A 22,180-nucleotide genomic window follows, 5' to 3' on the forward strand; every position below is an offset into this window, starting at 1 on the left:
ATTCTCCTACAACAATAGCTACCATTCCAGCATAAAGGCTGCGCCTTTTGAGGCCCTATACGGTAGAAAGTGTAGATCGCCCATTTGTTGGGCAGAAGTTGGAGATGTCCAGTTGTCTGGACCAGATATCGTCTTTGAGACGACAGACAAGATCGTTCAGATCCGTGATCGTTTGAAAGCTGCCAGGGATAGGCAGAAAAGTTATGCGGATCCTAAGCGCAAGGATTTTCACTTCGATGTGGGTGAAAAAGTGTTGCTTAAGGTATCACCTTGGAAAGGTGTAATGCGATTTGGAAAGAAAGGCAAGCTGAGCCCGAGATACATAGGACCTTTCGAGATAATCGAACGTGTCGGGGCAGTCGCTTACAAGTTAAACTTGCCTGAAGAGCTTAGTGCCATTCATAATGTGTTTCACATCTGTAATTTGAAGAAGTGTTTCGCTGACGATTCACTGGTTATACCGCATACAGATATACACATAGACGAAAGTCTAAAATTTGTGGAAAAACCTTTGTCGATTGAGGATCGACAGGTAAAGAAGCTTCGAAGGAAGCACGTGCCTATTGTTAAGGTCAAGTGGGATGCCCGTAGAGGTCCCGAATACACGTGGGAAGTGGAATCCACGATGAAAGAAAAATATCCCCATTTGTTTGAATAAATCTCGGGGTCGAGATTTCTTTTAAGGGGGTGAGGATGTAACACCTCGAAAAATTTCGTCCAATAATGTCTTGACACGTGTCATAAAGTTCCGTTATGTGAAAACATACTTTAGAGGGACTAAAAGTGACAAACAGTGAAAACTATGGAACGTAAGGGTCCAAAGTGTCAACAACGGATAAATAGACTCTATGATAACCCCACATAATGTTTATAACCTTTAACGGATGGTTCATGGATCATACGACGCGGAAATTGCACAAAAGTGATGTATTGTAAACTATAGGGGCCAAAAGTGTCAACATGTTTAATTTATACCTCTGAGTGAACTTTTGGCAGACCCGAAGCTTTGTATAGCTAAAATATACTCACTAGAATATGTGGTAAAAATTTCGTGAAGTTTCGTCAACGTATGAGAAAGTTATGGCCAAAACCGTACTTAAGGGACTAAAAGCGTCAACGTCGAATTCAGGGCTTTTTCGGTTGAGCGCAAAGTTATCCGAGGGCATTACCATGTTGGTAAAAGTCCTAAGGTCCATAAAAATCAAGTTTGGGGGTTTACGGGTCGAGAATAGTAGCCGAAACATCACGTACAAGCTCAGGGACCATTGCTGTCAATACATGAAAGTTGTAGGCTGATCAGGAGGGTCAGGCGACCCGCCTGGACATGCCCAGGCGGGCCGCGTGGGACTGCCAGCGACCAGAATTCGGTTTTGGGTCTATTTGAGTCCGATTTTAAGTGTGATACAGCTCATTTGCACCTCCAATTTACCCAATAACATGCCATGCATGCCTACAACTACAGGAGCCTCGAAAATTCTGATTTAAATCAGATTATTGATCATTTCTTGATCATTTTTCATAGTAACAAGTGCTCTCTCTATCAAGAACCTTCAAGGCAAGACTTCTGGAGCTAAACTGATCATCAAGGTCGACTTCTAGTGTCCACTAAACATCTCTAGGACCATTGTAAGCTTTCAATTCGTTCTTTAATCCGTTTTTGCTTTGATTATTAGTAAAAGTCAAACTGGGTGTTCATAACCTTTGACTTTCTGATTAAACGGATTTCTTTCAGTAATTTCTCGAATTGAAACTTGTTATAGATTGGTATTTATGTGGGAAACAAACCCTCTAAAGGTTACTAACTGATTCCCACTACATGCATGCTTAATGTCGAGTCAAACCTATTTCTAAAAAGTCAACAGAAGCGATTTTTGTGAAAAATGATATGATTAATGATATAGATGACATGCAACCTGATTGATCATTAAAAATAACTTGTAATACATATAAGAATGTGTTTTAATCATCATCAACTCGACGATCTATAGTGTAGACACGAATCGGAACCGAAAGTCTTGTAAAACGATTATTTCGTAGACTATCGATTCGGATTCGTACATGCATGTACAAGATCTGTATTGGAAAGTATTTTTGACTATTTTTATTTTAGTTAAACTTTCTGGAACTTTCTTTGATTGAGTCTATGCTTAGCCTATTCGAATGCATGTTTCCGGTTTATGCATAAAGTTGACTATTTTGCCCTTTTTGATTTAAAACGGGATTTTTGGAAAAGTGAAAGGATAGAAATCTTTATTTTTATTATATAAACTTGCACCGAAAATTTCGGATCAGTTGGTGGTCCAGATTGTGAGTTATGGCCATTAGCGTAAAACTATATTATAAATTTACATAAACGGTCCTTTTTGCGTAGAACCCGTTTCTGGCCACGTTTTGGTACAAAACTTTTTACCAACTGATGTATTATAATATTCTGGGAATTTTGGTGATTTTTAATTAATTTTTGGCTGAACGGATCCTAGGTCGCCTAGTCATTTCGGCTTATGTCGGTTTTGACCGTTTTAGCCATAAAATGAGTTTTACACCTCCTTTTGACCCGAAACCTTTTTCTACTGATTTTATATGATGAATAAATTATTATAAGACTTCTGGAAATATAAAAATCTCAGGTTTAATTTGAAAACCCTAAAACGCCCTTAAAATCGCATATTTAGCGTTTTAAGCGCATAGTAAGCGTCATACTTGTTTTAAACCTATAAAACTTATACCTACTGATGTAAATTACATATTTTCATATAATAACAGTAAGTATAATATTTTGAACTCAGGTTTCCAGTTTTGGCACTTTTAGCCCTTGTGAAATTACTAAAATACCCCTACGGTGCATAGTTTGGTTTTAAATGATATATTTGGTATATGGGTCATACCCTACTGATATAATATGTTATATTAAGTATATTTACTGTATGAACCAGACCCGAAACTCAGATTTCTGATTTTACCCTTTTATTATCTTTTAAATGACCAAAATGCCCTTCTAAGGCATAAATTGGGTTTAAAATTATTCCGGGCAATATAGAACATAACTTACTGATATAATATCATATTCTAAGCATATTAATTCAGGGAACTTGCATTTGAATCTTTTGGCTACCCATATCGCCCTTTTCGCGTTCGGTTCGGTTTACGTAACTAGTTTGCGTAAATTGACCGAAACGGGTCAAACGATATCATTTTTACTTCAAAATCCAGAATGTATTTAGTATACCCATATTATACAAGTATTCAAACTTGTCGGGTCTAAATCACATTCTATCCGGTCTTTCGCTTAATCGTGCGTAAACCGTATCATTCCTAAAACTAACCGGTCAAAGCTTAAGCTTAAATAAAAGGCCGTTAGGAATCTAATAGGTTAATTATAAACCTTTGTTCCAGATTAGGAAGCCCGGTAAAAGCTACCACCACTTATCGTTTGTGACTTATACTTGCTCAGGTAAATACATTTTGACTTATTTTCCCTATACGGGCTTGGGGTACGGTATTTAAAATACCGCTTGATCGGGCGCACAAGTCCTGCGCCCTATGGGTGTACAGTCTTGAATAGCTTGTGTGATTTCGTTTAAACAGTTTTGTCTTACTTAAAGGCTTTGGGGGGTTGTTGACCGTGTCCCGGATATCCTTGGCATTATCTTACGAGATGGCCACGACCAGAGCACGGGGTGTAGGCGTACACTCGTCGTGTATAACTCTTTAATGTGGTGTGTCAATTAAATCTCTAGCCCGGACAGTAGATCCCGGGCCACCAGAGATATAAGTGCATGTAATTCGTTCACAAGTTTATATTTTATAATTATCCCAAGTTAATAAAAATATTTATGCCTAGTGCATTTAAATAAATTTTCAATCATTTTCAAAATGAGTCAGTCGATTTGTATTTACCAGTGTAAACTGACGTATTTTTCCCAAAAGATTAAGTGCAGGTACTATACGGAAATAGGCTGGCTGTTTCCTAGAGAGCGTCCACAATAGTCTCGCAAACTCGGACGACATTTATCTGTTGAACTATTTATTTCTATTTTTATTTGATCCGCCTGTGGATCCATTTCAACTACTGTGATATTTATTATTACACTTTATTTAAAAGTTGAAATGTTTCTATTCTGCTTCCGCTGTGCATTATTATATTGTGTTGATTGTCTATGACGATGCCAACTACGTCACTGTACCCCACACCGGGCCCACCGGTGACACGTGGAAATGGGGGTGTGACAAATAGGGGCTACGGGCGCCTCTAAGGGCTGGTCCATGTGAATAAACTCGATATCATGGTCAGGATCGAAATCAGGGGGAAAGACTGGATCAAGATCATCATCGATCTCTCAGTCGAACTCGAGTGACGGACCAGGTGCAGCTGACATCGCCATGTCGGGGTCGGCGTCAGAAGAGTGATGCTGCACAGTCTGGTCGTGCAAAGACGCAGATGCCACAGACTCCAATGAATCTGGGATAGGTGAACCAACAGGAAGCTCCTCTACAGGGGCCTCAGCAATGGAAGAATAACGTCAGCATCGATCGGGGCCCCGCCCTCATAGTCGTCCTCAGGCGGACCCTCCTCGAACAGATCAATGTCGTCATCAGATACGACATCGAGTGGCACATCCACCATGGGGAAAGCAGCAAGCGGGACAGGAGCAGGGATCACCGCAAGAGGTAAATCCCCAGTAGGAATGCCATCAGCAGGCTGTATCTGAACTCCGATGTCTGGCAGTGCGAAGGGCTGAAAATCGTCGTCATCTGTACTCGTGGTGTCTGAGGTGTATACGTCTCCCTCTGATGGTATCTCGTCATCTAACACAACTGCCATAGGATCCAAGGTGTCCGATACTCCTGTGTCCGAAGATGATGGCATGGTGTCTGTAACACAACCACACATATGCACAAATATCAACATGAAATCAAATAAACATGTAAGTCACAATAATGCAAACAAGTAGTTCTCCTAGTCTCTCTAGACTACCCTCCCAGTCTCTCAGACTGAACTCCCTAGCCTCTCAGACTAACTCCCTGGTCTCTAAGACCAACCTCCCAGTCTCTAAGACTAAACCTCCCCAATCTCTAAGATTGAACCCCTCAGTCTCTAAGACCGAACCTCCCTCAGTCTCTAAGACCGAACTCCCTCAGTCTCTAAGACTGAACTCCCTCAGTCTCAAAGACTGAAATATAATTTTGAAAAAAGTGTATTTGTGCCTTTTATTTGTAAAAATGTTTTGTGCACTGTATCTGGACGTTTTAGTGTATGCAATGTAAAAATGTTTTCGTGAGAGCCCTAGTGATCATAGTCTAGACTCGAGAAAGAATCCTAGTTCGCTATGATCGATGCTCTGATACCAAGCTGTCACACCCTGGCTTTTGCGGAAGCGTGGGTTTATTTGGTGTGACTTCTTAATACCATAACAATTATCATAACCATGCTATATGAAAATAAAACACATGATGTTCATCCATTCATAAAGTTTTAAAAGTTACCATGACAACATTGTTTTAAAAGTCGACACATGAAACGAATTACAACCATGACATAATTAAAAACTTGTTCATACGACACGACAAAAGACTTGAAATAAAAACACAGTTTAAGACTTGTAACCCGTCCAGGCAAGGGTCACACTTCCTAAACTCGGATGACATCATTATTCCCTACGCAGCTTGACGTGATTGCATACCTTGCCAGATCCACTAATTTCCTGAAATACACGTAGTTTGAAAAATCAACAAAAAGTTGAGCGAGTTCATGTAAAAGTGAGTATGTATAAACCTTTAAAGTATGTATAAAAGTCCCTGGTATGCAGTAATAAGGAAAAAGAGATCACCAATGGGTTGCAAAGCCACTGGTATGCGTGAGAAAGTGCAGGGAAACTCAAACCTAGCAAATTTGTTACCGGGCTTCGGCTGGAAGACACAGTCACCTCTATGGGCCGCCCTGGCCTCACGGGTGTGGGCTCGCTACACCCAAATAGATCTATCACTCTTGTGTCCCTCGGTAATAACAACGAGGATTAATGGCCTCAAGTGTTGTACCCACCCCTCACATGATCTAGTAGTATAAACCCTCCCTACGCTAACCATACCATGTAATAAATGTTTGTAATAATTGTCGCATGTATTTCACCCCCGAAGTATAAAACTGAAAACAGTAAAGAGAAAAGGGGGACATGAACTCACAGAAGTGTATCTCCTGAAATAGTCGTCAATCCCAACACAGTCTGCTACGCGACGACCTACACGTACTAATGTCTATTAGACGGATGACCATGCCTTGGCTTAGGGTTTAACGTTCTTGGAAAAATAGTTAGGCAACTATTTCGTATTCACACTTCTTAATTATTTAATAAGTGTATTTCCTTCCCAAGGATGGGGGTATTTATACATGTACGCTTTATAATTCCGAAAAATATATTTTAAGTCCCACTTAGAAAATATATTTTAATCACTTGTCTAAAACATTTTAATTCCAAAATATATATATTTTTCCCCAAAAATATTATATTTTACCTCATACATTTTCTAAAATAATACTTTATCAAAATATACGTATGGGAGTATTTTCCGAAATATACATAAGTTACGTTTTAGCGTGTCGTAAAGCAACAATACTTGTGTAACTTAAATATTTATTTTGTGAGAGCGTTGGTATTATTTTGGAGTAGTAATTTCATGGTATTTTCAAGTTATATTATTTTTACCCTAAAAATAATATATCTAGTGCACAGAATAACAAACAATCACACAAGCGTTTTATTATAATATATATATATATATATTCTAAATATATATATTTATCAAATTTCTATTTACGAAAATCAACCTCCGGCACTTAGTATCTTTGTAATAAAAGTGATGGCGAAGCTTATTTAGAAAAATAAAGTTAAAAATATATTTGTAAACTCTTGTTAGAAAAATATTCCTAAGTGTTGAAATTCTAGAAAAAATTCGCCAGAGTTTCCTTAGTAAATGGAGGTGTCCATGCTTACTAGCATATCATTTTCTTTTGTAAAATCATTCAAACAGTCATCAACCAACAATATACAATTTCTAATCACCAATCTTGACAAAAATAAGCATAAATCATAAGCTTATGAACTTGAAATATTTATAAAAGCAAGTAGTAACTTACTAGCATAATTAGTAAGTCTTGTTACCTTTAAAAAGTGATTAGTTTCTTAAAAACTTTATTTTTAAAGGATTTGAACATTTACAACTTCTAGTCATGATTTCCAAAATATTTCTTTGTGAAATTTTCTTGTTACACAAGTGTTTATACCCTTGTTTACTTACTAAAAATGTGTTTAGTTCATACAAGATCCAAGTTTTAACAAAACTCATATTTTCACTTGGTTCTTTCAAAAAACCACTCCTAGATCTTTAGATCTACAAGTTTACAACCCATTTTGATCTTTAAATTTTCAAGAAACATGTATGTAATCAAGTTCATAGCTTATGTGTGGATGATTTCATCATCCACAACATTTTTAACCTTCACATCTTGCTAGTTCATGTCTTTAAACATGATCTAGCAAGTCTATGTGATGAACCATAATATTTTTACTAACAAACAACATACAACAAGCATAACAACACAAGATCAACATGATTTCATCACTACTTTAACCATTTTTCATCTCAAGTTAGTTTATACTTTAAGACTTTGATTATGTTCTTTAGAGTTCTTACATTTTCACCATCCTTTTGACTATTAACCAACAAAAATATGAACAAGATGAAGATCTAAGGCACTTACTACTAGCACAAGGCTAGGGGAGTTTCAAAGCGTAAAAGTGATGGATAAAAGAAAACAAGAGCGCTCCTTGAGCTTCCGAACACACCAAGCTTAGTTGTAGGGCCTCTTGCACCTTTGGGTATGTATAGTTTGCTTAAAGGAAGCTTGATGATGGTGGTATGGTGGTGTGGTGGTGGCGGCCGAACTCAAGGGAAGAAGAAGAGAGAAGTGTGTGTTGATGTTGAGTTGTGAAATGAAGAGATTCATGACCCTTGTGTTAATTTATAAACCAACTTTCATGTTTATCCATCATGTAATGTGTTTCATTAACCAACATCAAGATCATTAAAATAATAAAAAGAATTGTGGGGGGTGTCCAACTACCCATGACCTTCGAAGGGGGGGGGGGATATGGGGTTGGGTTTCAATGGATCTTTACTAATTTAGTTAGGATTTAAGTGTTATAGTTAGTGTATTATTGTGTGTTGTTATTTATAAAGTGTGTTAGGGTGTTCGGGGACCCTAACTAGCTCAGAAAAGTAAAAACAATGTGTTTGGCAATAAGTTTATGTTTCGGGTAAAGTCCGGTTGTTCGGTTGGGTGTTGTCCGTTAAAGTGCTAAATTAATCTTTAAAGTGTCTTTTATATTACTTTCAGTGACACATTTAATTCTTAACACCTTGGAAATATCTAGGACTATTTTGCCAAGTTTTTACACTTTACTAGCGTTGTTAAATGCTGAAATTTGGTTATTTAGTGCAGAATTCTGCACTTAAAGTGTGTTTTAGGCACTTCCGGGCACTGTAACTATCACCTAGTGACGCAGTTTTATGGTTCTCACCTCCCTACACTCCCTACTAGTGTAGTATTCTATCTCTGGCTCATACTGGCCTCAAAAACATTGTCTGTCTAGGTGCTGGCATTGTCAGCATGTTTTCTGGGTTATCCGCTCACTGTGCTAACTGTGCTTTGTGCATCAAGTTTGTCACTAATGTTTGTGTGTAATAAATAGAGTGACAGTATAAAATGTGATGCATGTGTATGTATGTAACAGAAAACAGAAAGCAGTTTAATCACAATTGTAATCAAGCACAGTCATTAAGCACAAATTAAATATTAATTAATTGTACGGATACCTGTAAATGTGAGGGTTGTCACAATAGAGGATGGTGAGTTCAGACATACGTATACAATGGCTGATACTAAAGAGATGACGCGTATTGTTGATCCAGATTTCAAGTTTGATTTTGAAGAGGAACTGAATGCGTTCGATATCAACCAACAACCTGATTATGTATACAAGTATGTTGATGAAGCAGATAATTATGACAGGGTTGAGGTTGAGGATTGCAGTGACGAAGAGGGTGTATCTGAAGACACGTCTAACTTTCCAACTCTTGTTGAGTTTTTCAGTGAAGAGAACAGAGATGAACTGAGGAGAAAAGTAGCTGAAATTTTGAAAGATAAGAACTTTGACGGTACTACGAAAGATCCAGAAAAGGAAGAGAGAAAGAAGTGGTTTCGTAAAGACACTGAAAGAAAGTTTAAGCGTCCTTTGAAGTTCTACAAGAGAGATAGAGATGTTTCGCTTGGTGATATCATTAGCTGGGGATTTCTACCTCAAGTTAATGCATATGCTATTCGTAGAGAATACGGTGTGCAATACTTTGAACGTCTTTATGATATTATGTCCCTAGCCTGGTGGGATGTAGAAGAGTTGTCAAAGGTTAGGACATTGGGCTATCCAATCAGAAAGAACGATGTGCCTATGTGGGGTTTGATAAAGTATGAATCGTTGAAAAACTTCAAGCACTGGAAGCCTCATTACCCGAAGAAAGTTCAAAGGGTAGATCCAGTGACTGGAGTTGAAGATACAATTTTACATGTGAAGAAGCCTAGAGTGATCAAAAATATCCCTGTGCTGAGAATGGAACAAGAGTTCTATAAAGGTTTTGTATGTTGGGTTTACAACTGTATATCAGCTGAAGCTGTGATTACTTACAGGGCAGAGAATGAGATTACAGAAATCTTTGTGTATGATCCTCTGTGGCTAGTGAATTGTTCTGCTAAAGACATCGAATGTTTGTTTGCAAACAAAATCAAAATCTGGTTTAAAGCTGAAGACAGGGATCAAGCGATGCAGTTCCAGAGAGTTGTTTCTATTTGCTTTCAGAAGGGAATTAATGCTGAAAGTAAATGGAACTCAAAGTGGCGAAAGATTGAAGAGGAAGAGAAGTTAAAGGCTAAGAAAAAACGTAAAGCACATGAAGACAGAGATAACATGATGCGGCATACTGTCATTCAACGAATGGCCGCTGAAGAAAAGAAGAAAGTTGATGAGAACGAGAAGCTTAGGAAGCTGTTGCAGAAAAAACCTAAGCCGAGGGAAGAACATTTCAAGTCGTTGTGAAGAAAGCGTTGAAGACCAGACTAAAGACTCCGGCTATATCCAAGGGGGAGTTTGTTGGTGCACGATGTCTAAAACCTTTGTCTTAAGTCTAGGTTATAATGTTTAGGGTCTAAAATGTCAAATCTGTAAAGTTAAGGGGCATTATTGTAATTTCGCATGAAGTAGTCATGACCTAATTCCGCACGGAATTACAATATGTAATTCCGCTTGTAATGTCTAGTATAGTTTCGTGCGGAATTAAGGGCCTATATATATGTGATGTGATCTTCTCATTTGGCACGGAATTAGGAACATTGTCACGAACTGCTGCCAAAATTCCACTGTGTAATCAAGTTGATATTTGAATGAGAAGACTGTTTTAAAGTGATATCTCTGTTTTCTACTCCATTCTTACTGATTCTAAGCTGTTTGTTTGTTTCCGCCACTCAAACAGTTGTGTATTGCCTCTGATTGACTCACTTGGTCGGTAAAACGATCCTACACAAACAACAGGATTGTGGATTCTTTTATCGAACCGGTTTTATTGGCAGCATCAAAACAGGAGACCGGTGCGTAAAGGATGACCAGCGACATTTGGTTTTCTTCCGGAACCTAAGCGACGATAAGAAAGAACGCCGCCATACGTAGTTTTGTGTTTTTTTGGGCTAATTTAACCAGTTGGGCTTATCTAATCAACTGAGTCATTGTTTCAATTGGGCTCCTTTATTTTATAAGTTTGGGTTGGTTAGGGGTATCCTTGTATTATTTTAGGGGTATCTTTTGTATAAAACAAAAAAATATATATAAAAAATTCACTACGCATACGGACTTCAGCCGTAGCCCATGCTACGGCTCACATACCTTTAGTTCCGCCCCTGGTAGGACATGCCAAGTATAGTTATGATAAATTTGTTGATTACTCCAACTTGCCTAGTGAAAATATTTGTCTGGCTGCTAATGTTAACAAAATTATTGAACCAACCACTTATAAAGATGTCGTTAAGGACAAAAGGTGGATTGACGCTATGAATGAAAAGCTATCAGCTCTTCACAGAAATAATACATGGGATATAGTTGATCTACCTAGTGGAAAAAAACCCATTGGCTGTAAATGGGTGTTTAAGGTCAAATATAAATCAACAGGTGAGATCGATAGGTTTAAGGCTAGACTCATTGCTAAAGGGTTTAACCAACGAGAGGGTATAGACTTTGAGGAAACCTTCTCACCTTTTGTTAAAATGGTTACTGTAAGATGTGTCATTAGTTTATCTGTCCAAAATAACTGGCCGTTATACCAACTTGATGTTAATAATGCCTTCCTTTATGGGCATCTTAAGGAAGAAGTATACATGAGTCTTCCTGATGGTCTAAGTGTCAAGCACCAAAACAAAGTGTAACAACTCTCACCAAAACTATTATTTATTTTGTTACTTTGTCTAACAGGAAACCCTAATTGAGACCCCCAAGTAATCTAGCATAAACTCGAAAATTTTCAGAACAATCGGAATCAGGATCAGGGCCCCCTAAAACTCAGGGGGGGGGGGTAAACCCTAGTTGGTATTATCTCGACAGTTTTTGATAGGAATCGAATTTGAACGAACGGTCAACTCAACTAAGCTAGTAACAGACGTGGCTACCCTATGCTAAAAGTGACCTCTCGCGCCACGCGAGAGCTCTCGTGACACGCGAGCGCGCCGTTTTTCCAGTATAAATAGAGGAGTTTGGCACTTGAATTTGGGCATTGGTTCGACGTAAAAATTCGTTCAGTGCACTGAGATATCGTCCATTTACTATAAAAGCACACACACAGCACAAAACGCTGCCGTGACAACAGGGTAATAACTCGATCGCTGCTATGATTCAATGTCCGATCAATTGAAACCAATCCAATGGATGTTTAAGTGCTGCCCACATTAGGGCTATACTTTGCCATTCGTCGTGAATTCGATGGATGTTTAAGTATTCCACTTTGTCATTCGTAGTGAGGGTTTTAATCTCGTGAGTTATCGTAAATGCTGTATTAGTTACTGACCTAGTTTTCGTGTGCATTGTTATTTGAATTAGGTTACAAGGCTAATCAGTAGGCTAAACTCTGCCCGTTTAAATCTGCAATGTGAGTTATTCTCTTTTTATTAACAGTGTTTTACAATACTCCAAGTATTTTTAAAAGTTATAATTACAGGGATTAAGTCGTGGTTATCTTGAATCACTGGCTAGTGGGATATTGTGCACATTACTAATTTCTCACGGTTAGGCTAATAAATCCTAACTGTGATAATCATCACTACTTGGGTGAAAGGACCTAATAGTGGTATGACCATTGTCACCAGGAGGTGACACGGCGCCAGATAAAAATAAGATAGAAGCCATTGTAATCGCTCTTATGCTGTAATCTATGACTATGTGTCGTTTTATCAAATTGAGTGACTCGCCAGTATTTCCCCGCTGATAAAACATTTTTAAAACATGTTTCAGGTGATCTGCTGTGAATCAAGGAAAAGTGCTACGGAGCACTAACAAGCTTGAAGTAGTGGCTCAGTAAAAATAAATAAACATGTTTTGTAAAACAGGGGTTTCTCGGTGAAATTCCCTTATTGTAAATTACGGGTTTTATCTTGAATTATGAAATAAAATAATCGGGCATTTCAAGTTTTAAAGATCCCGTTAAAACTTCCGATGTCAAATTAAATAATAAATACCACGGGTTTTCTGTCCCGCGGCTCCTGAAACGGGTCAAACCGGGTCGGGGACCATGACACAAAGTTTGCAAATTGAACAAGTCCTTATATGGCCTCAAACAGGCCCCACGCATGTGGAATGAAAGACTTGTTCAAGCCTTTGTTAAAATTGATTTCGTTCAGTACAAATGTGACCATTCTATGTTCGTCATGTCTGAAAAGGATGCCTTTATTGTCTTGCTAGTCTACGTTGATGACATTGTTCTAACTGGGAATAATGAAGGAAAGGTGAATGAGGTCAAAAAAATTTTAAAAACTGAACTTCTGATTAAAGATCTTGGTTTCTTGAAATTTTTCCTTGGAATCGAAGTTATAAAAACCAATGATGGTGTGTGTCTTTCACAAAGAAAATACTGCATGGACCTTCTAAATGAATATGGAATGAGTGGGAGCAAACCTATTAGTTGTCCCATTGAACAAAGTCATGTGCTAACAAATTTAACAAAAAATGAAACCAATACAGTTGACGTTTCACAATATCAAAAGCTAGTCGGTAAGCTAATTTATTTATCCCATACTTGACCAGACATAGCCTATTCAGTACACTATTTATCTCAATTTATGCACAAACCAACTGAAGCACACACTCAGATAGCCTTCAAAGTCTTACGGTACCTCAAAGGGGCACCTGGGACTGGAATTATGTTTAAACAAGCTAACTCATTTCACCTAACTGCCTTTTTCCGATTCGGACTGGGCAAAATGCACTGATAGTGGAAGGTCTATCACTGGTTTCTGTATTTGTCTTGGGGGTTCGTTGGTTTCTTGGAAAAGCAAGAAACAGAGTGTTGTGTCTAGATCTTCTGCCGAGGCAGAATACAGATCAATGTGCAGCGCAACCTGTGAAGTGTTATGGCTGATAAATATCCTTCGTGAACTGAACGTTGATGTTACCATTCCTGTAATATTAAATTGTGATAGCTCAGCTGCCTTACCCATTGTCGCAAACCCCGTGTTTCATGACAAGACCAAGCATTTTGAAGTTGACTTGTTCTTCTTACGGGAAAAGATAGCTTCAGGTCTGATTAAGACTTGTGGTATCAAGACTGAACATCAGCTCACTGACCTATTCACTAAAAGTCTTTTACCAAAAGCTCATTCTCAAATGTGTAAGTCCCTGGGTCTTATCAACCTGTTTGCACATTTAAATTGGGGGGGGGGGGTGTTAAAATGACAGTATAAATGTGCTTCCTTTTTTATAACTTTTCCTACAATATTTCTAATATCCTTTTTCATTTGATGACTGGTTAATATTTCTAATATTCTTTTTTCTTTTATTTTGAGGTTGGTTTGGGTCTGCTGCTTTGGGCCGCTCCCTTCTGCCTGTTGGTCGCTGGCCTGCCTTTTATGGGCTTTCTAAGGATGGGCTCACAGCTGTCTTATTCGCTAGGGTTTGGTGCTCATCATAAAAGAAGTCTCCGTGGTTGCTGTCTTCATCGATCATCTGATCTCATCTTGTCTTTGCTGTTCCTTGTCCTCTCATACTTTCTTACAAGTAAAATTCGTGAGTGCTGAGGCTTGCTGCTGTTTTACTTTTGCTCTTGTTCAAGCATATGATTCACCAGTCAATCTGTGATGACTGGTTAATCATTCTATTGTAACTGTTCTTGTTTCCATACGAATAAGTCTGTGCCTTTTCATTTGATCTAAGATTTGTGACAGAAATGCCATGACTTGATCTTCAACACTTGGGCTTGCATCATGTCTACAACTATTTACTAGTTACTTATTTTAATAGTTCACAAAAAAATCATTTACCGCTAACATAAGTTTTTGAATTGCAAATAACTAATTGCAGAAGCCAAATTTTATTTTAACTATGTTTGTTCAAAATTTCAACTTAGAACAACCAAAATTGATTTACATTGTTTACTCGAATCGCAGAAACTAAAATCAGTTTTAACATGTTCGTTTAAAGTATAGGAACCTAAAATTGATTTAACTTGTTCGTCCAAAACTTCAATGGAATATCAAAACTTACAAAAGCGAAAACGAAAACTGAAATAACATGTTTGTTTGACTTCCATAAGCCAAAATTGACGGGACATATTCATTCTGACCGCCAAAGTCAACTACAAATTTGAAATTACAATTATAAATCTATTAATACTACATGCTTAGTCCTTGTGTAGAGGAACGTGATAAAAGGGTTATCTAACCTATAGTTTACCTAGATGACATATAGGGGGTGTTTGGGATTGCGTTTTCAACCTAATTATTTGATTATTGTGTTTTGAAATCACAAAAAATCTATTTTGAGTGTTTGGTAAAAAATTAATAAAAAGTGATTTTTTACGTTTTGTAGAGTTCAAAACGTGATAATCCATAAGTAGGTCACCGCTTGCTACAGGAAAACGTGATAATCCAAAAACTGATTTTTTACGTTTTCACTTATTTATTTTTTTGAAATATATATACTTGCCAAACACTCAAATAATTGATTATCTGATTATTGTGATATCAAACAACATAATCAAATCCAAACAATGTTGATTATCTGATTATTGTGATATCAAACAACATAATCAAATCTAAACACTATCTTTCTGCAGCACGTTTTGTTACAGCTAATTATCTAATTATGATTATTCAAAACGCATAATCTATTTTCAAAACTCAACCCCAAACACCCCCATAAAGAGTCCTCAATATTTTCAAGAACGCATTAGGGCATTAGGCCACTCGGTATGGGGGTCATCCAGGCCAGACGACGCCCCCAAAAACCATCCCGGGTGGTCCGTCGGTGTCGAGATCGTCGGGGGTGGGACGATGGAGACGGTCACAAAAAGACAAAAACATATCCTCCTTCTCACACACACATTATTTTAGGCACATCCCCCATTTTCTTAGGTCCATCCTTTTTGCTCCATCCTCACACCCATTCTAAATGACGCTAACATAGAGGCCCATCCTCCATCAACCACACCGAATAGCCTTAGAAAAAACAGAAAAAAAACAACCCCTCTAGCTCCAGGTTGATAGTTTCACACACTCCAAAAAGATGTGAACTTTTGTACAACACATTTCTGTAGATACTACAAAGTATACATTGAATAATAACTTTGACGACACAAAAAGCATATGAGTGGTGCTACGCACGTGCCACATCCTACACCAAGAGAAGAGAAAGGTCTTCGAAATGGGAAATACACAAACATAACACATACTCGAAAACCGACCCAACGTTGACATTATTTACAACACAACCCAAAATTCCCCTTTACCAAAATCTTCTTGCTTTTTCTTCCGATCAAAAACACTTTCAAATTTTCTTCAAATTTCCCAAATTTCTAATCAGACTACACTTCTTTTATGACTTAAAAGAAGAAAAACCCACACAATTTCATCTGGGGATCTGGAAAATCAAAGCAAAGATCTTTGCTTTTTCAATCTTTATGGAACAGCTCATCAACTTCATCATTCGTCCACCCAGGTGATTGATTTACATAATTACATTACCCCCTTTTGAATTTCACTTATTTATGTGTTTTCTTGATAACCCTTTTGATTTTACCCAATTTTTCATCTGGGTTTTTATGGGTTGTTTTCAAGAATTGTCAATTCTACTGCTTTATCGAACTTCAAGAACTTTTTAGGGTTTTTTTTTTGTATTATTTTTTTTTTTAGAAATTGTGTTTAATATTTTTTTTTTTGGTTCAAGAATCTTTTACTTCCATTTTTTGTTTTTAGTTTTGGTATGATTTAGTTACTGAATTTGGTTTGGTTCAATTGGTGTTTAGGGTTTCTGATAATTAAGTGGATAATTGATTGGATTGTTGGATATTTTGTTGATAAGTTTATACACATTTCTGTTCTCCAAAATGATGTTTGGCATTATAATTAAGTAGTGTGTTTCTTGAAATGGAGGCAGTTCTTGCAGTGATTATGCTTGTTGCTTGTTATATACTGTTTTCAACACCTATAGTTAATTGTTACTCAGTGTTATGCCTTATAGATTCATGTTAATTAAAGCATGTTTATGTATAAATGAGCATAATCCTCATACATGTCATGAGTCATGACAAATCTCTTCTTTGATGACAGAGCTGAGTATGAGCCAAACAATGACTTACTAGATCAAGAATTCATGCTTAAAGGAAAATGGTTTCAAAGGAAAGATATAGAGGTTAGATTTGTTTATACTGTTGTATCGAAGTTTTTTTTTTTTTTTTTTTTTTTTTTGTTAAGAAATAATCAGTTACAATGACCCTTAAATCCTCTGGCTGGGCTTTCAGAAGTTGTAGTGATTTTGGTTGTGATTTTAAGTTCGTTTCGTTATTTCAGATTGTAAATAGCCGTGGAAATGTTCTTAAGTGTAGTCACTACTTGCCTATTGTGAGTCCTGAAGGAAAACCTCTGCCATGTGTAATATACTGCCATGGAAACAGGTTAGCGAGATACTCGTTTGGCTTATACATTCACTCTTGAACCCAACGTTTTATATATATCTGGCTGCGTTATGATTTTCACAGTTAAAAGTTTTAATCTCATGTTACTCTTATGAACTCGTCGTATATTATAAAACAATTATTGAAACTTGATAGTTTGTCGGTTTAAGACGAATAAAAAATAAACAAGTTGTTTATAACCGAACTTGAATCTAAATGCAGTACAAACTTAACCTCTTAAACCTAGAGGCTAGAGGACACGAAGAAGGCTCCAAAAACGGTAATGTAACCCGAGGAAAGAATCAATGAAGCCCATATGATAAATAAAATATAACATAAATGTCATCAACTGGTTACAACCATCCAAATCAATAGAAAACTACCAAATAAATTATATTAAAATATAGTTGTGAATTTTAATATGCTATGACGGTGACACACTACCAAGTATGGAATATGATGGATATTCATCTTTGTTTCATATATTGTATTTCTCTACCGAGAACATATTTAAATTCAGTTAATATCTAATAAGGATAACTTCAGTATTTCAGAATAAAAAGCCGTATGATAATCTGAATATTTGATTTCTTGGTAACTATTCATTATAGATCTACCTCTCACGTTGAGCAAAATCTTAATTTATAATTATAACACAATAACATTACAAGTCTACAAGAACTAGTATATGCCATAGTTATTAAAGGCGCTAGGCGCACAGGCGCAAATAGAGCGAAGGCCTGAGAAAAAAAAGCGACCGATGAAAAAAAGAAAAAGAAAAAGAAAAATATATTATGTATTAGAAAAATAATAATATTCTTTAAATAAAATAAACAAAAGCTATTATATAACATTATAACATTTAATATCATATATTTAGTACCAGAAGTTCTAAAATATTTAGTGTACTGGTGAAGAAAAGTAGTTTGCCTTCAATAAAAGTAGAAACCTAACTAGAATTTAGCCGAAATTTAGAGAATTTAGCCAGAAAATATCGGAAATCTAGGAATCTCGTCGAAATCTGCGCCTGAACCATCAACCGGAGAATTAAAGCGCATTTGCCTCGACTTAAAGCGCAATTGCCTCGCCTCGCCTGGAAAATGGACCTAGGCGCAAGAGGCGATGGCTTTTAACAACTACGGTATATGCATTATTAGCAATTTATTTTCTTCTTTTTTATCCTCAAAGTTTGAAACATTAAGCTTTTTTAGTTTTGCCTATATGTATTACTAGGATTTCCAATCACTGTTGACTAGCCAATATGTGTGTGTATATTTTTAAAACTTGCGTTCTTACGAGGTGCTAATGTGATGATGTGGCAGTGGGAGTCGTGCAGATGCTAGCGAAGCTGCTATAATATTACTGCCATCAAATATTACGGTTTTTACCCTTGATTTCTCTGGCTCCGGACTATCTGGTGGAGAGCATGTCAGTCTAGGGTGGTATGAAGTAAGTTAATTTATAATATTATATTTCTTAAAAGAATTGTTACCTTCGTTATTAAACACACGGCTGCCTTGATTCTTTCTTTTTTTTTTTTTTTTTTTTTTTTTTTTTTTTTTTTAAAGTTCACTTAACATACTATCAGTTTACCAATACATGAATGCTTAATATTTGTAATTTTTATTAGGTTAATTTTCATTCTATAAGTTGACAAGAATTGTTTTATTTCCAGAAAGATGATTTGAAATCCGTGGTAGATTATTTGCGGTCTGATGGAAATGTTTCATTAATCGGCCTTTGGGGACGATCAATGGGTGCGGTAACAAGGTAATATGAATGTTTATTAATTTTACAGTCTTTCAAAGTAGAGATAAAAACCCTTTTATCACATTATTTACATCAAATGGTTAAAGATTATGTCTTATACAGTAAATAATAAAAATGTACTTAATTTAAAATAAAACCATTGATGATGTCAGCCTGATGTATGGAGCTGAGGATCCTTCTATTGCTGGAATGGTTCTTGACAGTCCGTTCTCTGATTTGGTTGATCTAATGATGGAACTTGTCGATACTTACAAAATTCGTCTTCCTAAGTTTACCGTAAGTGGATTATTATTATTTCTGATTTTTACAAATCGTGGTGATTTGTCTTAAAATCTTATGTTATGTTAAATGCGTTCAGGTTAAGTTTGCCATCCAGTACATGCGAAGAGCTATCCTTAAAAAGGCAAAATTCGATATCGTGGAGCTTAATACTATAAAGGTTACGAAACATATCCTTATGTTTTCATATGTTTCATTACGCGTTGTTGTCTGTTCCTTAGACGTGAAACTCATACGGGTATTTTAATTGAAGGTTGCAAAATCTTCTTTTGTTCCAGTTCTGTTTGGCCATGCTGGCGATGATGATTTTATACAGCCACATCACTCTGATCGTATCTATGAAGCTTACATGGTAATCTACTAACTCTTAACCTCTCTAGTCAAGACAACAATTAGCCATTTGATTGTTGCAGATTTTGTCGCATTCAAAATTTTATTTATTAGTATAATATCTTTACAGGGTGACAAAAATATCATCAAGTTTGAGGGAGATCACAATTCTCCGCGTCCTCAGTTTTATTTCGACTCTATAAATATCTTTTTTCACAATGTCTTGCATCCTCCGGAAGATGAAGTTAGAGGAAACTACTTTGATTCATCTCTTGATTACCTTGGCACGGTATATATTTACTCTCTCTCTCTCTCTCTCTCACACACACACACACATGCACACTTTCGTATTTCTTCAAGTAAGGTTCTTTTAATCAGTTATTATGATTGTAGGACATTCATGGAGTTGGATATGAAGACGACTTTATCGTTGCACCTCAAGGTATGATATTTATTTTGCGTTGGTTTGATTCCATATATCGTAAAAATTCTATTAATTTATCTTTTTTTGGTCATGCGAACGGATATACAGCATCGAGTAGCACAGAGGATGCTATTAATCAAGTTCGTTCTAAAAGGCCAATGAGTAGGACCGAGGTTAGTAATTGATTGTTTAAATTTCCGCATATGTGGGCATGTGTCTTTTTCTTCTTTTTGTTAATTTTTCTATATTATGTAATGTTATTAATTATTTTCTATTAACTTTTAGGTCCCTTCTGATATCCCATCAACAGATAAACAATGTATTTCCGAGGTATTTTTATTTCTATTGGCGTAATATGCTGTTACGGTTTAATTTAGTCACTATTTTCTGATATTCGGTTGGAAACATTTGGATCAACTTTTGTTACAAGAACTTCTGTTTTTAGAAATTTAGAAACAAGATGTTTTTTTTTTTTTTTTTTTTTTTTTTTTTTTTTTTGATGAAAGGAAGAAAACAAGATGTTGATGTAGTTGATATTATCGTTGCTTCAGGATGAAGAAAATGCGACCAAACCTATCCCGTCATCTTCGAAAATGATCAGTTTTGAGTTTTCTAATGGTCATCCTCATACACCATCATCGGCAGATGATCATGAATATGTGGAGTACCCGCTGCATCACATGGAAGGTTTCCCATGCGATATCGAGGAAGAAGAAAGGGTAAGCCTTTTGTCAATAAGGGTCGGGTCAAAATTGGTACTTTTTAACATGGGTCAAAACAGGTGGGTTGACTTTGAAACATATTCTTTTGGTTCCTTTCTTGGGGTTTTCCATAAATTATTAAGAGTAAAATGCCATATTCGTCCCTGAGGTTTGGTCGGTTTTGCGGCTTTCGTCCAAAGGTTTGTTTTTCCGCATCTGGATCCAAAAGGTTTGAAATCTTGCCATTTTCATTTGGCTCGTTAGCTCCATCCATTTTTCTCCGTTAATTCAGGGGTGTTATTGTCTTTTTTGTTAACTTAAAGGGCAATTCAGTATTTTTCACTTTATGTACAAGCATTTAAAATACCCTGACCAAATCTGTTAGACCGAATTGCCCTTTAAGTTAACAAAAAAGACGGAAATACCCCTGAATTAAGGAGATAAATGGAGTTAACGAGCCAGATGAAAATGGCAAGGTTTCAAACCTTTTGGATCCAGATGCGGAAAAACAAACCTTTGGATGAAAGTCGCAAAACTGGCCAAACCTTAGGGACGAAAAGGGCATTTTACTACTCTATTATTAAAAAAGTGTTAAATATGATTGCTGAAAATTTTCCTTTAAATTTACTAAAATAATTCTTTTAAATAATAATCTTTTTTAAACTCGTTTAGATGCTGATGGAAGCGGTACTCCTGTCTTTAAAAGATTTAGAACCAAAACAACCACCTAGCGATCAACCGCCGGCTGGCGATAGCAAATCATCCGCAACAAATCCAAGCCCACCTATACAAACCGATCCTACTGTACGGGCTTCAACAGCAAGCAGCAGCGGTTCACCTTCTCAATTCGTGTCTCCGTGTAATGGCACATCTTCTGCCGAACGGTCGTCAAATACGATTCCTTCTGTTGTTGGTTCATCTGATGCCCCCAAAGCGGGCCAGACCAAGCCAGAACAATCATCAGTACCTGTTGTTGGTTCATCTGGTGCTGACATGGCGGATCAGACCAAATCAGAACAATCATCATCAGCATCTGCTGTTGGTTCATCTGATGCTGACATGGTGGTTGGGACGAAAGCGACAGTGACGGTTGAAAGAAGCCCATCTAGTAACATAATGGAGGGGTTGTTAAAACGTTGGGATTTTAGCTTCTTTAAGAATAGATGATGATTTGTTGGTTGTTATAGGAAGTGTTTGTATGTTGTTGATTATAATTTTTTTTTGTTTTGATTTTGGAGGTGGTGTGGTAATATTGGAAATGGAATGTCATAGAAATATAGGAGGTTGGTGTATTTTGTTGTATATAAGATTCAGTCTGTTGGTTGTGTTTTACTTTACTATATGCATAGTGTGCATGCAATGTTTACAAAAAATATGCTTAAGAAAATAAATAAATTTGTAACATGTCTTTTTTGTTTCACTACAA

The 22,180-nt window shown here is 36.7% G+C and overlaps 1 protein-coding gene across 1 annotated transcript; it reads left to right on the forward strand.

Moving 5' to 3' along the window:
• The first annotated feature begins 15,935 nt into the window (after positions 1-15,935).
• On the forward strand, positions 15,936-22,158 carry LOC110886283. Its single transcript, XM_022134066.2, has 14 exons — positions 15,936-16,295; positions 16,907-16,988; positions 17,147-17,250; positions 18,573-18,699; positions 18,926-19,020; positions 19,173-19,296; positions 19,379-19,459; positions 19,553-19,651; positions 19,760-19,918; positions 20,023-20,071; positions 20,162-20,226; positions 20,339-20,383; positions 20,605-20,772; positions 21,427-22,158. Exons 1-14 carry the CDS (start codon positions 16,258-16,260, stop codon positions 21,919-21,921), a joined length of 1,731 nt encoding a protein of 576 aa, XP_021989758.1. The 5' UTR covers positions 15,936-16,257; the 3' UTR covers positions 21,922-22,158.
• Positions 22,159-22,180: the final 22 nt, after the last annotated feature.

The sequence above is a fragment of the Helianthus annuus genome, chromosome 10 (assembly GCF_002127325.2).
Source record: "Helianthus annuus cultivar XRQ/B chromosome 10, HanXRQr2.0-SUNRISE, whole genome shotgun sequence".
Lineage (NCBI taxonomy): Eukaryota > Viridiplantae > Streptophyta > Magnoliopsida > Asterales > Asteraceae > Helianthus > Helianthus annuus.